Source organism: Vidua macroura, chromosome 7, assembly GCF_024509145.1.
Source record: "Vidua macroura isolate BioBank_ID:100142 chromosome 7, ASM2450914v1, whole genome shotgun sequence".
Classification (NCBI taxonomy): Eukaryota; Metazoa; Chordata; class Aves; order Passeriformes; family Viduidae; genus Vidua; species Vidua macroura.
Window position 1 is genome coordinate 18189550 of NC_071577.1, and position 14158 is coordinate 18203707.

The 14158-nt window shown below is 39.0% G+C and overlaps 1 protein-coding gene across 1 annotated transcript in view; it reads left to right on the plus strand.

Moving 5' to 3' along the window:
- Positions 1–14158, plus strand: part of PDE11A (phosphodiesterase 11A) — a 106973-nt gene that overhangs the window by 74891 nt on the left and 17924 nt on the right. The window contains exons 13-17 of the mRNA XM_053982324.1: positions 3919–4028; positions 6592–6682; positions 8590–8690; positions 12420–12497; positions 13873–13940. Of these exons, the coding sequence (XP_053838299.1) occupies positions 3919–4028; positions 6592–6682; positions 8590–8690; positions 12420–12497; positions 13873–13940 (448 nt within the window). The remainder of the gene's footprint in view (positions 1–3918; positions 4029–6591; positions 6683–8589; positions 8691–12419; positions 12498–13872; positions 13941–14158) is intronic.

Sequence of the window (14158 nt, forward strand, 5' to 3'; positions counted from 1 at the left end):
AGTGCTTGGTCAGTCCCCGCAGGGTGGGTGTGTTTCTGGGAGTGTTGATGGAGGCCTTGTGAAACTGTACCGTGCACCATGAGACAAAGGAAAGGAAGACATCTAACGAGAGAACCTCTTCCTCTGGGCATGAGGCTGCTCAGCTGCACAGAATGAACATTGTTTCAGCAGGCATTTGCTGATGCTCTCTAAGGAAATTCGGTGGCAATGCCTGGGTGTTGGTAGTTTTTATGGTTTTATAAACTTGACATGCTTTTTTTTTTTTCCAGTTTTAGAAAAAGGAAAAGCATTTTACTCTGATGACTATAGGCAAAGGCGGGCAGCGCCGCTGGGTGTGAATTACAGTAATTTCTGCCAGAGGCTGCGGGGCGGGGAGCCCCCAGCCCCAGCGCTGACACCCCTAGGTGGAGCTCCGAGGCCAGGTTTGCGGCACGCTGCTCTGCCGGCGGGACCAGGCACCTCCATCCCGGCCAGCGGTGCCCGCACTGGGGCCAGCAGAGAGGGAGCCCGGCCTCCACCGACAGATGCTCTGACCGTGGCTCTCACAGCGTCATTTCTGAATCCTTTTAGCTGTCAGCACAGGGATGCAACTGGCTGTGAGATGTGATCCGGCATTTTTAAGCCTAGTTCATTTCCTTGCCCACACTCCTGGTAATAAACAGAATAAGCGATTCTATGTGCAGGGGTGGATGCGAGTGGCCACAGCACTGGAGTCTCCACGCATCCCACCCCGCCTTGCTCTGGCTCTGGCTGAGAACAGAATAAGTGCAGGTGTGAGATCTGTTTGGTCTGCTCTCCCTTCCAGATACAGGAAGATTCTTTTTGTGCAAAAAAGACACAAAAGAGAGACTTGGCATTAGTAATAATACAAGGCTTACTCCTACTGCATTTGTCTTGGGGATACAATCCAAGTTAGCGCGTGCCTTCATTTTCACTGGTAAAAAGGGGAAAATTCTTTGACAAACCCTTTGAAGGGCTTATCAGAGCCCTTCTCTGCCGGTCAAGAAGGCACTGCTTTGTGCAGTTATTGCACCTTTTTTCTGATTTCTCCATGATAGTCAGCAATGTAGACTGCCCCACAAATATAAACCAGTAATTCTATTTTAGGGCATTTTCAGGTAGGATTTACCATAGCATAGTGATGTCTAACCTGTAATGCAGTAGCCTCTAAGGGCCCCACCATACTCCCACTGAATGCACAAGGAAAATTCAGTTGTGTTGAACAAGCCAAACAACAGAAATTCAACAAAGAGTAAACTGTCTCTTCACCCCTGGTAAACTCAGCTTTTTGCATATCTAAAGCATATCCCTGTATATCTAAGTATGTGTTTTCTCTCTCCTGAACAATCATAAGCCCAGTTCCGCAAGCCATACTTCTGTATTTCAGATGCCCAAGAATTCTGAAGACAAGCACTGCAGCAAGGCTGCTCCTGCAAGTTAAGGGAGTACCTGAGAGTAAAGTGCAGGATCAAGCCCAGGCTTCATTATCAGTGCCTTTGCCAACACAGTTCACATTGATACTTATTTCAAAGGGCAAAAATGAACAAGTAAGCAATACCAAATTAAAATCCCATCTGGTGTGCTAATAACAAAACATATAGATGTGGGGCAAGGTATAATGAATGCAATTCATTTCCTCACATGAAAGAATGACCTCCATAACTCACTGGAGACTCTGCCACTCATGAGTTATGGGTCATTCCTTTTCTGGTGAAAATAAAATTTACTGCACCATCGTCTATAGCCATGTATTTTTTTTTTTTCTTGTAAATTCAGAAATGGGGAAATGTAATCCTCTGTTTTCTTGCATTATATTCAAAGAAGATATCCCCTTACTGTAGTATTGTTTTAAATGAAATGTTTTTTACTATGTGACATATGCTATATTTCTTTCATATATTCAGTGACAAGACTTTTCATTAAATAAAATGTGGCATTTATTTTTGAGATATTGCTACTGTTAATAAATTCCTTAATTGGTTTCCCTGCATTTTCAATACAGGTTGAATCCTCGAATTTAATCAAACCTTGGATTACACTAAAGAATATTTATTACAACATCAATTTCATATTATAAAACTTGCCTTTTAAGTTATTTTAACTTAGCCGTGAATATTTTCTCTAGACTGAAACTTGACACATGGTGTGTTGTCAGTTACAAACTATTTTTAATCCCTTTTTATAAATAGATTTTTTTATTATTTGTTATACAAGAGCTATGTTTAAAAAGATAAAACACTATTTTTAGAGGATTTTTTTCTACTTGGGTAGATGTTACCAAAACTAAAACAAAAGCAATGCCACTAGAAATCAGGTAAACCTCTTTCCTAATATCCAAGTTGTTCTGTACACTGGTGGATTCTACACAAAATTAATTAATCCTGTTTTTCTTCATGCTCAGTCATCTATTCTGCTGTGTAAACTTTAAAGAATTATAAAGCTTTTGTAGCAAGTCTTGCACTTCCTCAGTTCCCACTGAAGTGCATTCCTGAGCACCTGGGAGAGCTTGGCTCGCTGTATTGCCTAAGTATTAACTGTGGCCACATTTCAGACTGTCTAAACAGAAGACACTTAGATTTGAATGTGCATTTCTGACACTTAGATTTGAATGTGCATTTCTGTAAGTAGAATTTGGGTCTTTGGGGTGAATAGCAGAGCTTTCACAGAATATTGCAGCAATTGCTATTTCTGAGTATAAGTTCCTACCAAGGAAGGGCAACAAGTCCCTCTGTATCACTTAAACTCTCTTCTTGCCAGTGTGTGAAATTATGTCCCTTTGAAAATTAATTATATTTGGGAATTCTTATGTGGTGTTGGTGTTCAGCCTTGGTTTGGTCCTCCAATACAAATGTATTTTGTATTTCTTGTATATAATTTCATTTCATGCTAGATAGATCATGTGGCTAATTGAGGCATGTCACTGGAGACTGACACTGTGAAAAAACAAGTGTTACGATTTTCCAGCTCAGCCAGTCATTTTTGCAGGTATTATACCCTTCTGCTTCTGAAAAACCGGCTTGTTTCTGCCATGGGTCAGAGGCACAGCACCAGTGGTGCCCTACAGAGGCTCTAGCACCTCCTCCAGACAGGATCTGTTCAGGATGCTTGAGGTTAGCAATAGCATAAGTGTTTTTTCTCTGCCATGAGCCCATTCAGGCAGGAAGACTGCTATGACAAGTATCCAAGAGGAGAAGCATAGTGATAAAAAAATATTTCTAGGATTAACTCCCCCATTCACATAGTCATGTCTGAGCTGCTTGTAGGGAATTTCATTGCATCTGTTTTCAAATGCCTCTCCCAAATTCAAGTGGGTATCTACAGCAGAAATTTGAAACATTTCTTCTTTAAATTGTGCCACTTGATTTCAAAGTGCCAGATTGAAAAAAAAAAAAACTAATAGTTCATAACAGTTCTACAGAGTATATTTTATCTGGGTTCTTTTAAAAGTCTTCCAACTTAACATGTCAGCTATCTCTGACAGTAGGGATTGACTAAGATAGTCATCTCAGGATTGAAGAAATCTTTCTAAGTACTTCTCTAAATAATAATTACAAAATTTATCAGTTTAGTTTTGGGTTTTCTAATTTCTCTGATTAAAAAAAATCCAGTTCTTGTCTCAGTTTGCAATTACTGGTATTTGTTTTCAGCTTTTTGCCTTTAGTGCCTCCTGGCTAGCAGAGAAATGGCATGCTGGAAATGCAACAAAGAGATAATAACAGATCACTCCAAGGACATTATCTATTCTGCTAACCATCTGACATACAGCAGGGAATAGAATATGACAATAAAGCATTTATCTTCTCCTTACTGAAACGTTCATGGTATCAAAACAAAGTTGACTGTTGCTGGATGGACTAACATTACTTATCCCTTTTGCTACTGATAGTTACAGCTGCTATTTTTTTTTTCTGCTCTCAGACAGCAGGATTTCAGGAGATTCTAACTGAAATTGAAATTTTAGCTTTGATTGTGGGATGCTTGTGTCACGACCTTGACCACAGGGGAACCAACAATGCCTTCCAAGCCAAGTAAGCTTTCTAATTCTTACTATTTTAATTTGGTTTTCTTCCATGGGAGAGCAAAAGGTGACCAGGATAAAGAATGAAGCATTAATTTCAAGCCTTCTAGGCCAAGGCCAAGTACTCTTATTCCTGTGTGCAGTGAGGGACTATCCATCTTTATCATTCTCTGTTCCTTTAAGTAATTGCTGGCTTGTCCTTTGTATCTGGCTGTTGAACTGACACCACATATTGAAATGTGGTGCCAAAATTTGATGTTCTTTTCAGGCTCAGCTGTTATTGATTCTGGTTTTCAACCCAGGAAGCACCTAAATTGTCTGTCTGGGTTGTTCTTGCTGATTGGGATGCACGGCATTAAGCAAAACCTTGTTCTGCTATTGTGAAGAAAAGAAAATAAGTGAAACTGAAATAATGCTTTCACAGAAACCAGGCTGCTGCCATCAGGCACAGTGAAGCAGCAGTAGGTTTGTAGAAGGCTTAAGAATGGTACTTCTTACTGTGTAGGTAAGGGAACTCCTTAGACTAAGGTCAAATTCATTCCAAGATCTGCCCTCCCTGAGAATAGGAGGGACAACAGAAAATGTCCCCAGCAACATCTTGGCCAAGCTGTGAAATAAAGCTGTCAGGCACATAGATTCCTTCAAATCCCATGTTGTTTTCTTCACTCCCCAATGCCTCTGCAGTCAGAATACAAGGCCCCAAGGCATTCCTGTCCTGCAGATCCCAGTGTGCATTTGTAGCTTTTTTTGTTCTGCCTTACTGCTAATCCTCCAGTGTGACAGGGGAGTGGTCAAATGGTTGTCCAGAGGTATTCAAAAGGCAGAGTGATGCTGTATTAGGCTATTTTGTCCTACTTTTGCAGAAGTACTCTGCTGCAATGTGTATATGCAGGGGCTGCTGCATTTCTGGGGGCATTTTGCCCCAGTGACCATCATTCAAACTGATGTTTCTGATGTTCACTGAGCTGCCATTTCCTGAGGTATTGGTGTTGCCATACAATCTCAATGAAACAATGACACTGTCTGGATCTTCAATCACCATAGCAGGGAAAATCAATTGCAGTGCTCAAAAGACAGAGCTTGTGGTGCAAAGGTTACCAAGCACTGCTAGATGCCTTTTTGCAGCTGAGTCTTGAAGAGAATCAAAATAGACGAGACAAATGGGAAGGAAGCTCAGCTGATTGATGTTTATGTTCCCAATTTACAAAAACGAGACCTAAGATTTACATCCTGGCCATTTTAGGTTCTGATTAAATTAACCACTTCTCTGCTGTAGCGTTACACAAGAGTATCTTTTGTGCAGAGGGCCAGCTGACTTAAAGGTACAGGGTTCAGCATTAGACTGCAATCACTCATACTTGTTTGACAACAGAGTACGGAGAGGAGGCTACCATTTTATGACTCCATAAAGAAACTGCTGAAGACATTTAATGAAAGACAAACATTACCACACATGTATAAAACATCCCTGAAAACAGAAGCTGTAGTTTTCATAATGCTAACTATGATTGATTCCTCTAACCTGACATAAATTCAAGCATCACATTTTCCTATTTTATCTTCAGTGTCCAATACTGCTGTTCTGTATGATGAAAGTTCAAGAGGTATATGATGGAGGCAATATCAAAGTTGTCTCAAATAGCTCTGTTATATATGTCAGTATCACATTCTCTAGGGATGATGTTTCCTGGTCATCCTTTTCTCTCTTATAGATGCATCTGATAATTAAGCATCAGTATGGTGCAGTTTTATGGTATATGCTCCTAGGAGACTCCTTCTGTCTCTAGCATAATCTCTTATTCTCATTTCTTTGCAAAGAAAGCCCATCGTGTCACTTTAGGCTGGGTCCCAGAAGTGAAGTACTTTGCCTGAACTACTTTGGTAGTTGGTGAACAGTGACCATTCTGACAATCCAGTCCCATTCTCTGCGCTTCCCAGCGATTTGCAATTTTATAATATTATTCCATATATTTTTGTCCTTTAAATGTAGAAAACCAACCTGCACTGTGCATTTTGAATCTGATTTTGGTTTAGACAATAAATGTGATGCGAAAATATATTCTAGATATATGCTAAGCTTTACTTTTATATTCACTGCTCTCACTTGTGGTTTTTTGTTTACCTTAGTATTTGCAGTTGGGCTTTTTGTTGTTGTGTTTTGGGGTTTTAATTTAAGAGTTTGTAGTTGGCCATTGTAAGCCCTTATGTTTATGTCTATTATGAATTAAAAATAAAACAAGGAAACAGCCAATCCCAGCTTGAGGACGTTACCTTGTGTCTTTACTGCACAGTTCTGTGTCTGTGCTGTTGCTGAGGCACTTTGAAAGCTGCATTAAAATTTCTTGTAGTTCCAGAAAAATCTTTAGTTAGCTGGCAATATTTAGCAAAGTATGGAACATAAGTGCTTTGTATCTGGATTTAAATTAGTATTTTGATCTCATCAGCTGTCTTAAGTGAGGTTGCTGAAGTGGAGGTGGAGAGTGTGGCTACGTGCTTTTGTCACTAAATTGTCTCTGAAACCTGCTTCGTAAGCAGACGAGCAGGATTTGTTGACTTCCCATGTTCTGTTTCAGGAGTGGATCAGCCTTAGCTCAGCTCTACGGCACCTCTGCTACCTTGGAGCACCACCATTTCAATCATGCTGTCATGATTCTCCAAAGTGAGGTACAAAAGCATTACTATTAATCTCACTGTTAGCTGTTGGGCAGTTTCGGTTAAGAAAGGAAATACCATGTACAGTACCTTTTTAATGCCCTCTCCTTGAGGAATTATTTATTGGTTACCACAAAGGTCACAACTAGCACAAAATTAAACAACTACAAATGCTGATCACAGAGCCCAGAGATTATATCTGTCTCAATCAGCAAGGGGCAAGGAGAATACATCCTCCTCATATTGTCAGCTTTTCTCACTCTTCTTACATATATCCTGCTCAGTGGTTTAGAGGTGGCTGAAACAGGTGCTTACCTTTCCCCACAGGTGTCATATTCAGAGTATCAGAGCTGTCCTTTACTGCACCAATTTAATTTCTTTGGCAGCCTTTCTGTAATCAGTATTTTTATGATTTTTTCATCATTTAATACACTATTTTTAAAAATTAAAATCAGTAATATCATGCTGTCCAAAGTACATTAATTGCTTTGCAGATACCTGTGAAGACAGCTCTTGCCTAGAGTATCTTGCATGTAACACTATACAGCATATACTACACCATGTATTTAATAACAGAAATGTGGAAGAATGGACATGGAGTCCTTTCAAAACAACAGATGCATTTTCTTAATTTACAGAAATTGGTTGCTACAAAATGCATTAGTAATAAATGCATAAATAAATAAAATAAAACCAAAACTGCTGTTCATGCAGCACAATTGGATACCACAGTCTGATCTGCAGTAACTTCTGAAGAGATCTGGAATGTCTCATGATCACAGACAAATGGGTACAGGGTGATGGCTTTACCTCTGTGTACACTGCCAGGGAGATTTGTCTCGGAACTGCACCTCCCCAGACTTTATCTCATATATGTCCTCATACCATCATGATAATAGTAGCCCTGTTGCTGGAAAATTCTTAGTTTTAACGGCATTTTAAAGTTCCTAAGCAGTAGATGGCAGTGCATACTGAATGTGGGCACTACAGGACTAAATATCACCAAAATAAGACTCTGGTTAGAAAGAACTTCAATATTTATGCAGGTGATTAGGGAAAAAAAAGACCTGTAATACATTTATGTATGCTAATATATGTGACTATTGTCACCAAGATAATTTCTTAAGCTTACATTTAGAGTTTTTCATTAATTTTGTTTCTTTCATCTTATTTTCTCAAGAATTTCACAGAGGAATTATAGGATCTCTGTCCCTCTTGTTTTCAGAAATCCAGTTACAAAAAAACCTTCCCCCTTTCAAATAGCAACATCAAATAATTAATTTCCTTTCATTTTGGCCACAGAGCATCTTTCAAATTCTTAATCCACAATCCCTTAAAAAGCAGCCTATTGGGCCCACAAAGGGTGTTTAAATTGCATATAAAGTTGTGGTTCTTTAGTCCATATAGGCAATGGCTGTATACACTGTAGCACAAGACAGTAATGGGGAGAGTGAGCAAATGGGCTGCTTTGAATGAAAAACTGATTTAGTGTCCTTGACTGCTCTAACAGCAGTCTGTGTGCATGCAAGCAGCAGCACAGATAAATCCATTAGTATCTCTACTCAAAAGCTCCAATATGCAGCTCCCCAAAACATTTAATATGATGAGAGATTGAAATGTATCCATAGTTTTTCCCCATAAACTGAGTCTGTGCAGGGTCAGAGCAGAGAGTAAATCTTTACTCAACAGGCTGTAATTTCAGCAGAGTTTAGAAAAACATAGCAGGTGATTGATAACAATCATCAACTCCTCTGCCTCAATGTAATCTCAGCAGTATTAGCATTATTATTTTGTCATAGTTTTGCCATGAATCAGAAAAGGCTTCTGTTACAGGGAAACAGTAGACTAACAAGTTAGAAAACTTTTAAAAACCTATATTGATTGTTATCCCTTTACCTCTTTTATCTCTTTCATTATAGGGTCATAATATCTTTGCTAACTTGTCCTCTAAGGACTACAGTGACCTTATGCAGCTTCTAAAGCAATCAATATTGGCAACAGACCTCACTCTGTATTTTGAGTAAGTATTGACATTTATGGTATTTGATGAATGAAAATTCAGAGAACTTACTCTAATGATCTATTAAATACCAATAAGGATATATAATATGAGAAATTAGTGTTTAGCTATGGTTGAAGAGGTTTAGTCTAATACTTAGTATCTTTTTGACTAATAGAAATATCTCAAATGTTCAAGTAAGTTTTGTTTTAATGTGTAACATGTCTGTATCAACCAAAATCAAGTGAAATCCTAGGTTTATACTTCAAAGCAATCCCAGGAACCAGTTACAGCTCAGTTCCATAATTTTTCTGTCCCTTCTCTGATCATTTCTTCAGGCACATAGAAAATCAATGACATTTGAGAATTCCACCATTTCAGCATTTCTAAACATTTATGCTAAGAAATATTGTATTTAGTTACAGAGCCAGTTACAGAGGTAACAAAGCAGACGCTTTGCTGCTTTGAAGACAAATTATGGCAATTCACATCACGTGATGAGAATAGGTCTTAAAAAGCTTAACTGGGGGGAAGTACACTAGGATCTCTCTCATCCAGTTTTCTTCCTTTTCCTTGTTTGCAAATCAAATCTCAAAGTAGATTTCAAGTTGCTCCTGTTTTGCAAGTATTGTTACTTATTACCAAGCTCATCCCACTGAGGATGTGTGGGAGGATGCATGTAGTCAGAGGAGTAATGGTGTCACCATCACACCGCACTTCTGACATCTGGCATTGGCCTGTGGCTGACTTAGGGGCAGAAGTGCTGACAGATGTGCAGTTTCAGTGCACTGCCTTCCCAGTCTTGACAATAAGTCATCCTTGGGAATTTTTGTTTGGTGTCCGCTAGCATCCTATCCTGTCTGTCTTTCATTTCATCCTATCATTTTCAAGTGAAAGGATTAGAGTCATACCAGGGGAGGTTTAGCTTAGGTATTAGAGAAAAAAATTCACTGAAAGAGTGGTTAGACATTGAAATGAGTTGTCCAGAGAGATGGTGGAGTCACCACCTCTAGAAGTATTAAAGAGTTGTCTTGATACGGTGCTTAGGGGGAATATGGTTTAGGGGTGATTACGATGGTGCTGGATTGATGGTTGGACTTAATGACCTTGAAGGTCTCTTCCATTCTGTGAGATGCAAGGACCATAGGTCCTCTTGTCTCATCATAAATAAATGCTGCAAAAATGTTTTGTGCTCTCAAGGAGAAGATGAGTGACAGGGACTGAGAGGACAGCTGCCCTGGCACAGCTCCATGTGCTCCCCTGGCTGAGATCCTGGAGGAGCCAGAGAGGGCTCGTGGCAATGCCTTGGGATAGACCCTGGTCAGACCCAGATGTGATGGAGCTCTCTTCCCTGCCTACCTTAAGCTGAAAAACTATGTGGTCATGTTGTTTTTCTAGTTTTAGTACAGAGAAATAATGTCCAAAAGGGACATAACTGAATTTCAATATTAATTTTTCTTACTTGCATAATTGATTTTTTGTGCTGCACGAATCAGAAGACTTCTAGCAAATGAGGCCTCTTTACTCAAAAGTCTGCAGATAAGTTATTTTTTCCTCTTGTGTTACTACAATTCATTAATGAGGTGGTAGCTATGCTAGTTTATTTCCAAAAGTGCCTGAAAATCACTCTCTAGAAACATCGGTGCTTTACATTTCTTAAAGCCACCCTATGTGAACAGGTGTTTCTACACAAGTACCTAATTTGGTCTTTCAGTTTGCTACATCTTCAATATTTTTGTAGAGAGGGGGATTCTCATAAGGGTATTCTTAAAATGACTGAATCGAATGATCACAAGCTCCAGGTATTAAAATAGCAACAAAACTGTTGCAGAGCAAGACTTTGTGACCTTCTCAAGGCATTAGTTTTATACAAACAAACAAAAAGATGACTCTCACTGAAAGATCAGATGGGAAATATATTTGATTTTAGTTTATAATTCTAGATAACAACACTTGTAGATAATACAACAAGCAAAAGCATGGAGCCAGAATTAAGTTTATGGAAATTCATCCAAATGATGTCTTGAGCCACTGGGTTGTAGAGCAAATGAATTTTTTATAGATAGGGAAACAACCTCCCTTCAAGGCAAAATACAGCCAGAGTCAGTGTTACTCAAAGACCCTGGAAAATTGTTATAATTCCGTTTGTTTCTGAAATTCTGCCATATTATATTTGCTTATTAATAGAAAACCTCATCGTTTTGGATACCAAGAAAACCAGTAGGAAATGCTAAATTGTTTCATCATACATGGCTGCTTTCCTCTGGTTCAGTTCTTCCTACACTGAAACTTCTCTGTGGAGCTGGACTACTACTTCTGTATCCATTTAAATGGATTTCAAAGAGAATCCTTAAAGGTTTTAGCCTAACATAAGGCTTTGAGACTCACATTTTCGGTTACTGTTTATGATCTCTACATTTTAAATCTGAATATTTTAGGTTTCTTGTGCTTTCAGCTTTAAACATTCTTGCCTGGTTTTTGTTCAGGAACATATGAATTGCTCAGAATATCCAATACTTCAAAATGAAATCTTTTATTTCCCAAAGTATAAGGGATTAGATATCATCATGCAGTCATTTATAGCCCTCTTCTAGCTGCTGAATGAAATCCATTATAGAAAGGCCCTATAGTAGGAGTGACTGGTCATATATATATCCATGACAGTCAAGGACCAGAATAATGCAACATGCCCCACATAATGTTCTGGAATATAGTGTTTCTGGAAGTGTGCATCTCCTTGTATGCAAATATGTACTGGCTGCCATCAGGCTGCACTGTCAATAATCACTGTCCAAAATTTCAGTCTAGTTGAAGTAAACGTAGAAAATACAAGACTGCAAACTCTCTCCTGTTGAGGAACCTAACTACATTTCCTCTTGACAAAGAGCACAGTCTCATATGAGATGGGGCACTGCACTGTCACTCAGGACATAGGCATTTATTTGCTTTCCAGCTTTGATGCTCATATGTAGTGTCACTGGGGGCAAGTTGCTCCAAGTTTTTGTACCTCAGCTTCTGTTATATCCTGGGCAGGATCTATTATATACTGTAGTCACATTGCAAGCAGTAAGAGCTGCTTGGAGTCTCAGAGCGATAAAAGATTACAGACTATGATGAGTCAGAATTTTGATTCTTAAAGGCAACAGTCAAGCATTAACATGTTCTGTCCATCTCATGTTTTGTCCCTGTTTGAGGACATGAAGAAGACATGAGAAGACAAACCATGGGACTAAGCAGGGACACCTAATTTCTAGTCTCTAAGAACTATGAACTCAAGACAGCAGCAGCTCCTTTGTATCTCTGTTTCTTTCTGTGTGCTGGAAATAACAGGAAATGCACAGCTCTGAAAAACCCTCCAGGATACAGAAGTAAAAAACCATTTTGCAAGGACAAGAAAACAGAAATGTGTGTGTATTTCTGGGGTGTTTCTATTGTCTGTCTGGCCACTGCTGTAGGTGAACATTTCATGCTTCTGTGGAAGACTGAACATTTCAGAGCCATTCATTTCCTTATTTGTGGAGACCATAAATCCAATATTGCTTTTACTAGGCAACTCTGACATTGATAACAGACATTTATAGAACATGTTCGGAAATTAGTATGTTTCACTTAAATGGACTGTCAGTGTAACAGCCTTAACAATAATACATGAGGTGCAGTGATTCCATATCACACAGAGAACTGTGTTTCTGCTGCAGCGCTGCCCTGGAAGTGTCTTATTTCCTTCTCTGACAATCTGCTTTTTTGCAGGAGGAGGACCGAGTTTTTTGAGCTTGTCAGTAAAGGTGGTTATGATTGGAATATAAAAAACCACCGAGAAATATTTCGGTAAGCACCGTTTTTTCTTGCTTTCTGGTTATTTTGAAGTGTAGCCGTATTTGTTAAAGGGATTTCATGTATTGTGGACTGGAGACTTAGAATAACAAGAGAAAGTATCTTGTTTTAAAAATACAATTCATGACATGAAATACATGGTATGATTTTTAAACATTAGCAAACAGCTGGGATTAATCAACGTGACTTCACCTTCTCCATTTCTCCTACACATTTAGTCCTGTTTTCTTCCCTTTCTCCCAGCCTCACCAGTTCCTGTTCAGCCCTTCTGCTCTTTTTCCAGAAAGTATCAATATTCTGCCTCTCTACACAAAGATCTTTCCTGTCTGTTTCCCTCATCCCCCTTCCTCTCATTTGTCTTTTTTTGCTGGCCATGCACTTCTCTGCTCTTCCAGTCTGTACCTGGGAATTTTCATATACAGAGTACTCTTCCAGCCCTCAGGAAGGCCCTGAGCATTGCATCCTATTGAAAACCTTGGACATTGTGGGTGGTTTGAGTAGATCACATTTTGTAGACAATAAAATGTGTGTATTTGCATATGCATGCCTGGTTATGTCTCATTTTATCTGAGATTTCATTAAAATTCTGTTATCTCTTGGTCTTTTGACAAAATATTGGCCATTTTCTATTTTCCATACCATTTCACCCATTCCTAATTTTAGATTCAGGCAATATATTTGATGCTTCATTTTCAGTGCCCTTGTTCTTCATTTAAACTTTCTTAGACTTTTATCTGCATCATGTACTGTACATAAACGCTTTCTACAGCTGAACGGTTTCCTTCTCCTAATGCATATAAAACATGGTTGTAGCTAGATATTAAACTACAGTGGAACCATATAGCTCACAGTAAATCTTCAATTTTTATTGTAGATGAGCAGTAGAAACTGCTTAAACAGTGTCTGGGATGCCTCCTGTGATTATAGGCTCTCTTGCTACAGCAGTCACTTACAAATAGGCATATAAATTAATCCAGTTGCAGGTGTTATTATGTAATAATACCCTTACTTATATCATGTGAAGCACATGCTTTCTAATATATTATAGGCATTAATGTAAGTAGTGTTAGAAGTATTGCAAAATTAGCAGTTACTCCCTTGCAATATCATTTCTTTTCTCATGTGCAAGGCACAATACCAAAATTCATCATCTTATGACCTGCAACACATTAGGTTTCTGAGGCACAATTGTAATATAAAAGCCACGCTGATGGCTAAGATTTCAAGCATGTCATTCTTTTCTGGAGGAAAAGAAGGTGCCAGGGCTGACATTTTATATACGTATTATTTATTTATGCATCCAGAGCAGAGTTGTTTAGAAATTCAACAAAGGTTGATTCAGCTTGTATTGTTCATTTCTGTTTTTCAGATCAATGCTAATGACAGCCTGTGACCTTGGAGCTGTGACCAAACCGTGGGAGATTTCAAGACAGGCAAGTCATGATTAATAGCAGGGCTGGGAGGAGGCGGGACTGGCAGGACAATATTCCCAGGGCCCTGGCTTACAAGGGACCAAAACTGGAATCAATTTACAGCGGTATTAATGCTATAAAAAATAGCAGGGGGTTTCTGCAAAAAATGGTTTATTGCATAATCGTCCCTGTACACATGCTGGTGCGTACATCTGGCTTTACAACCTCTCCTCTTACTAACAT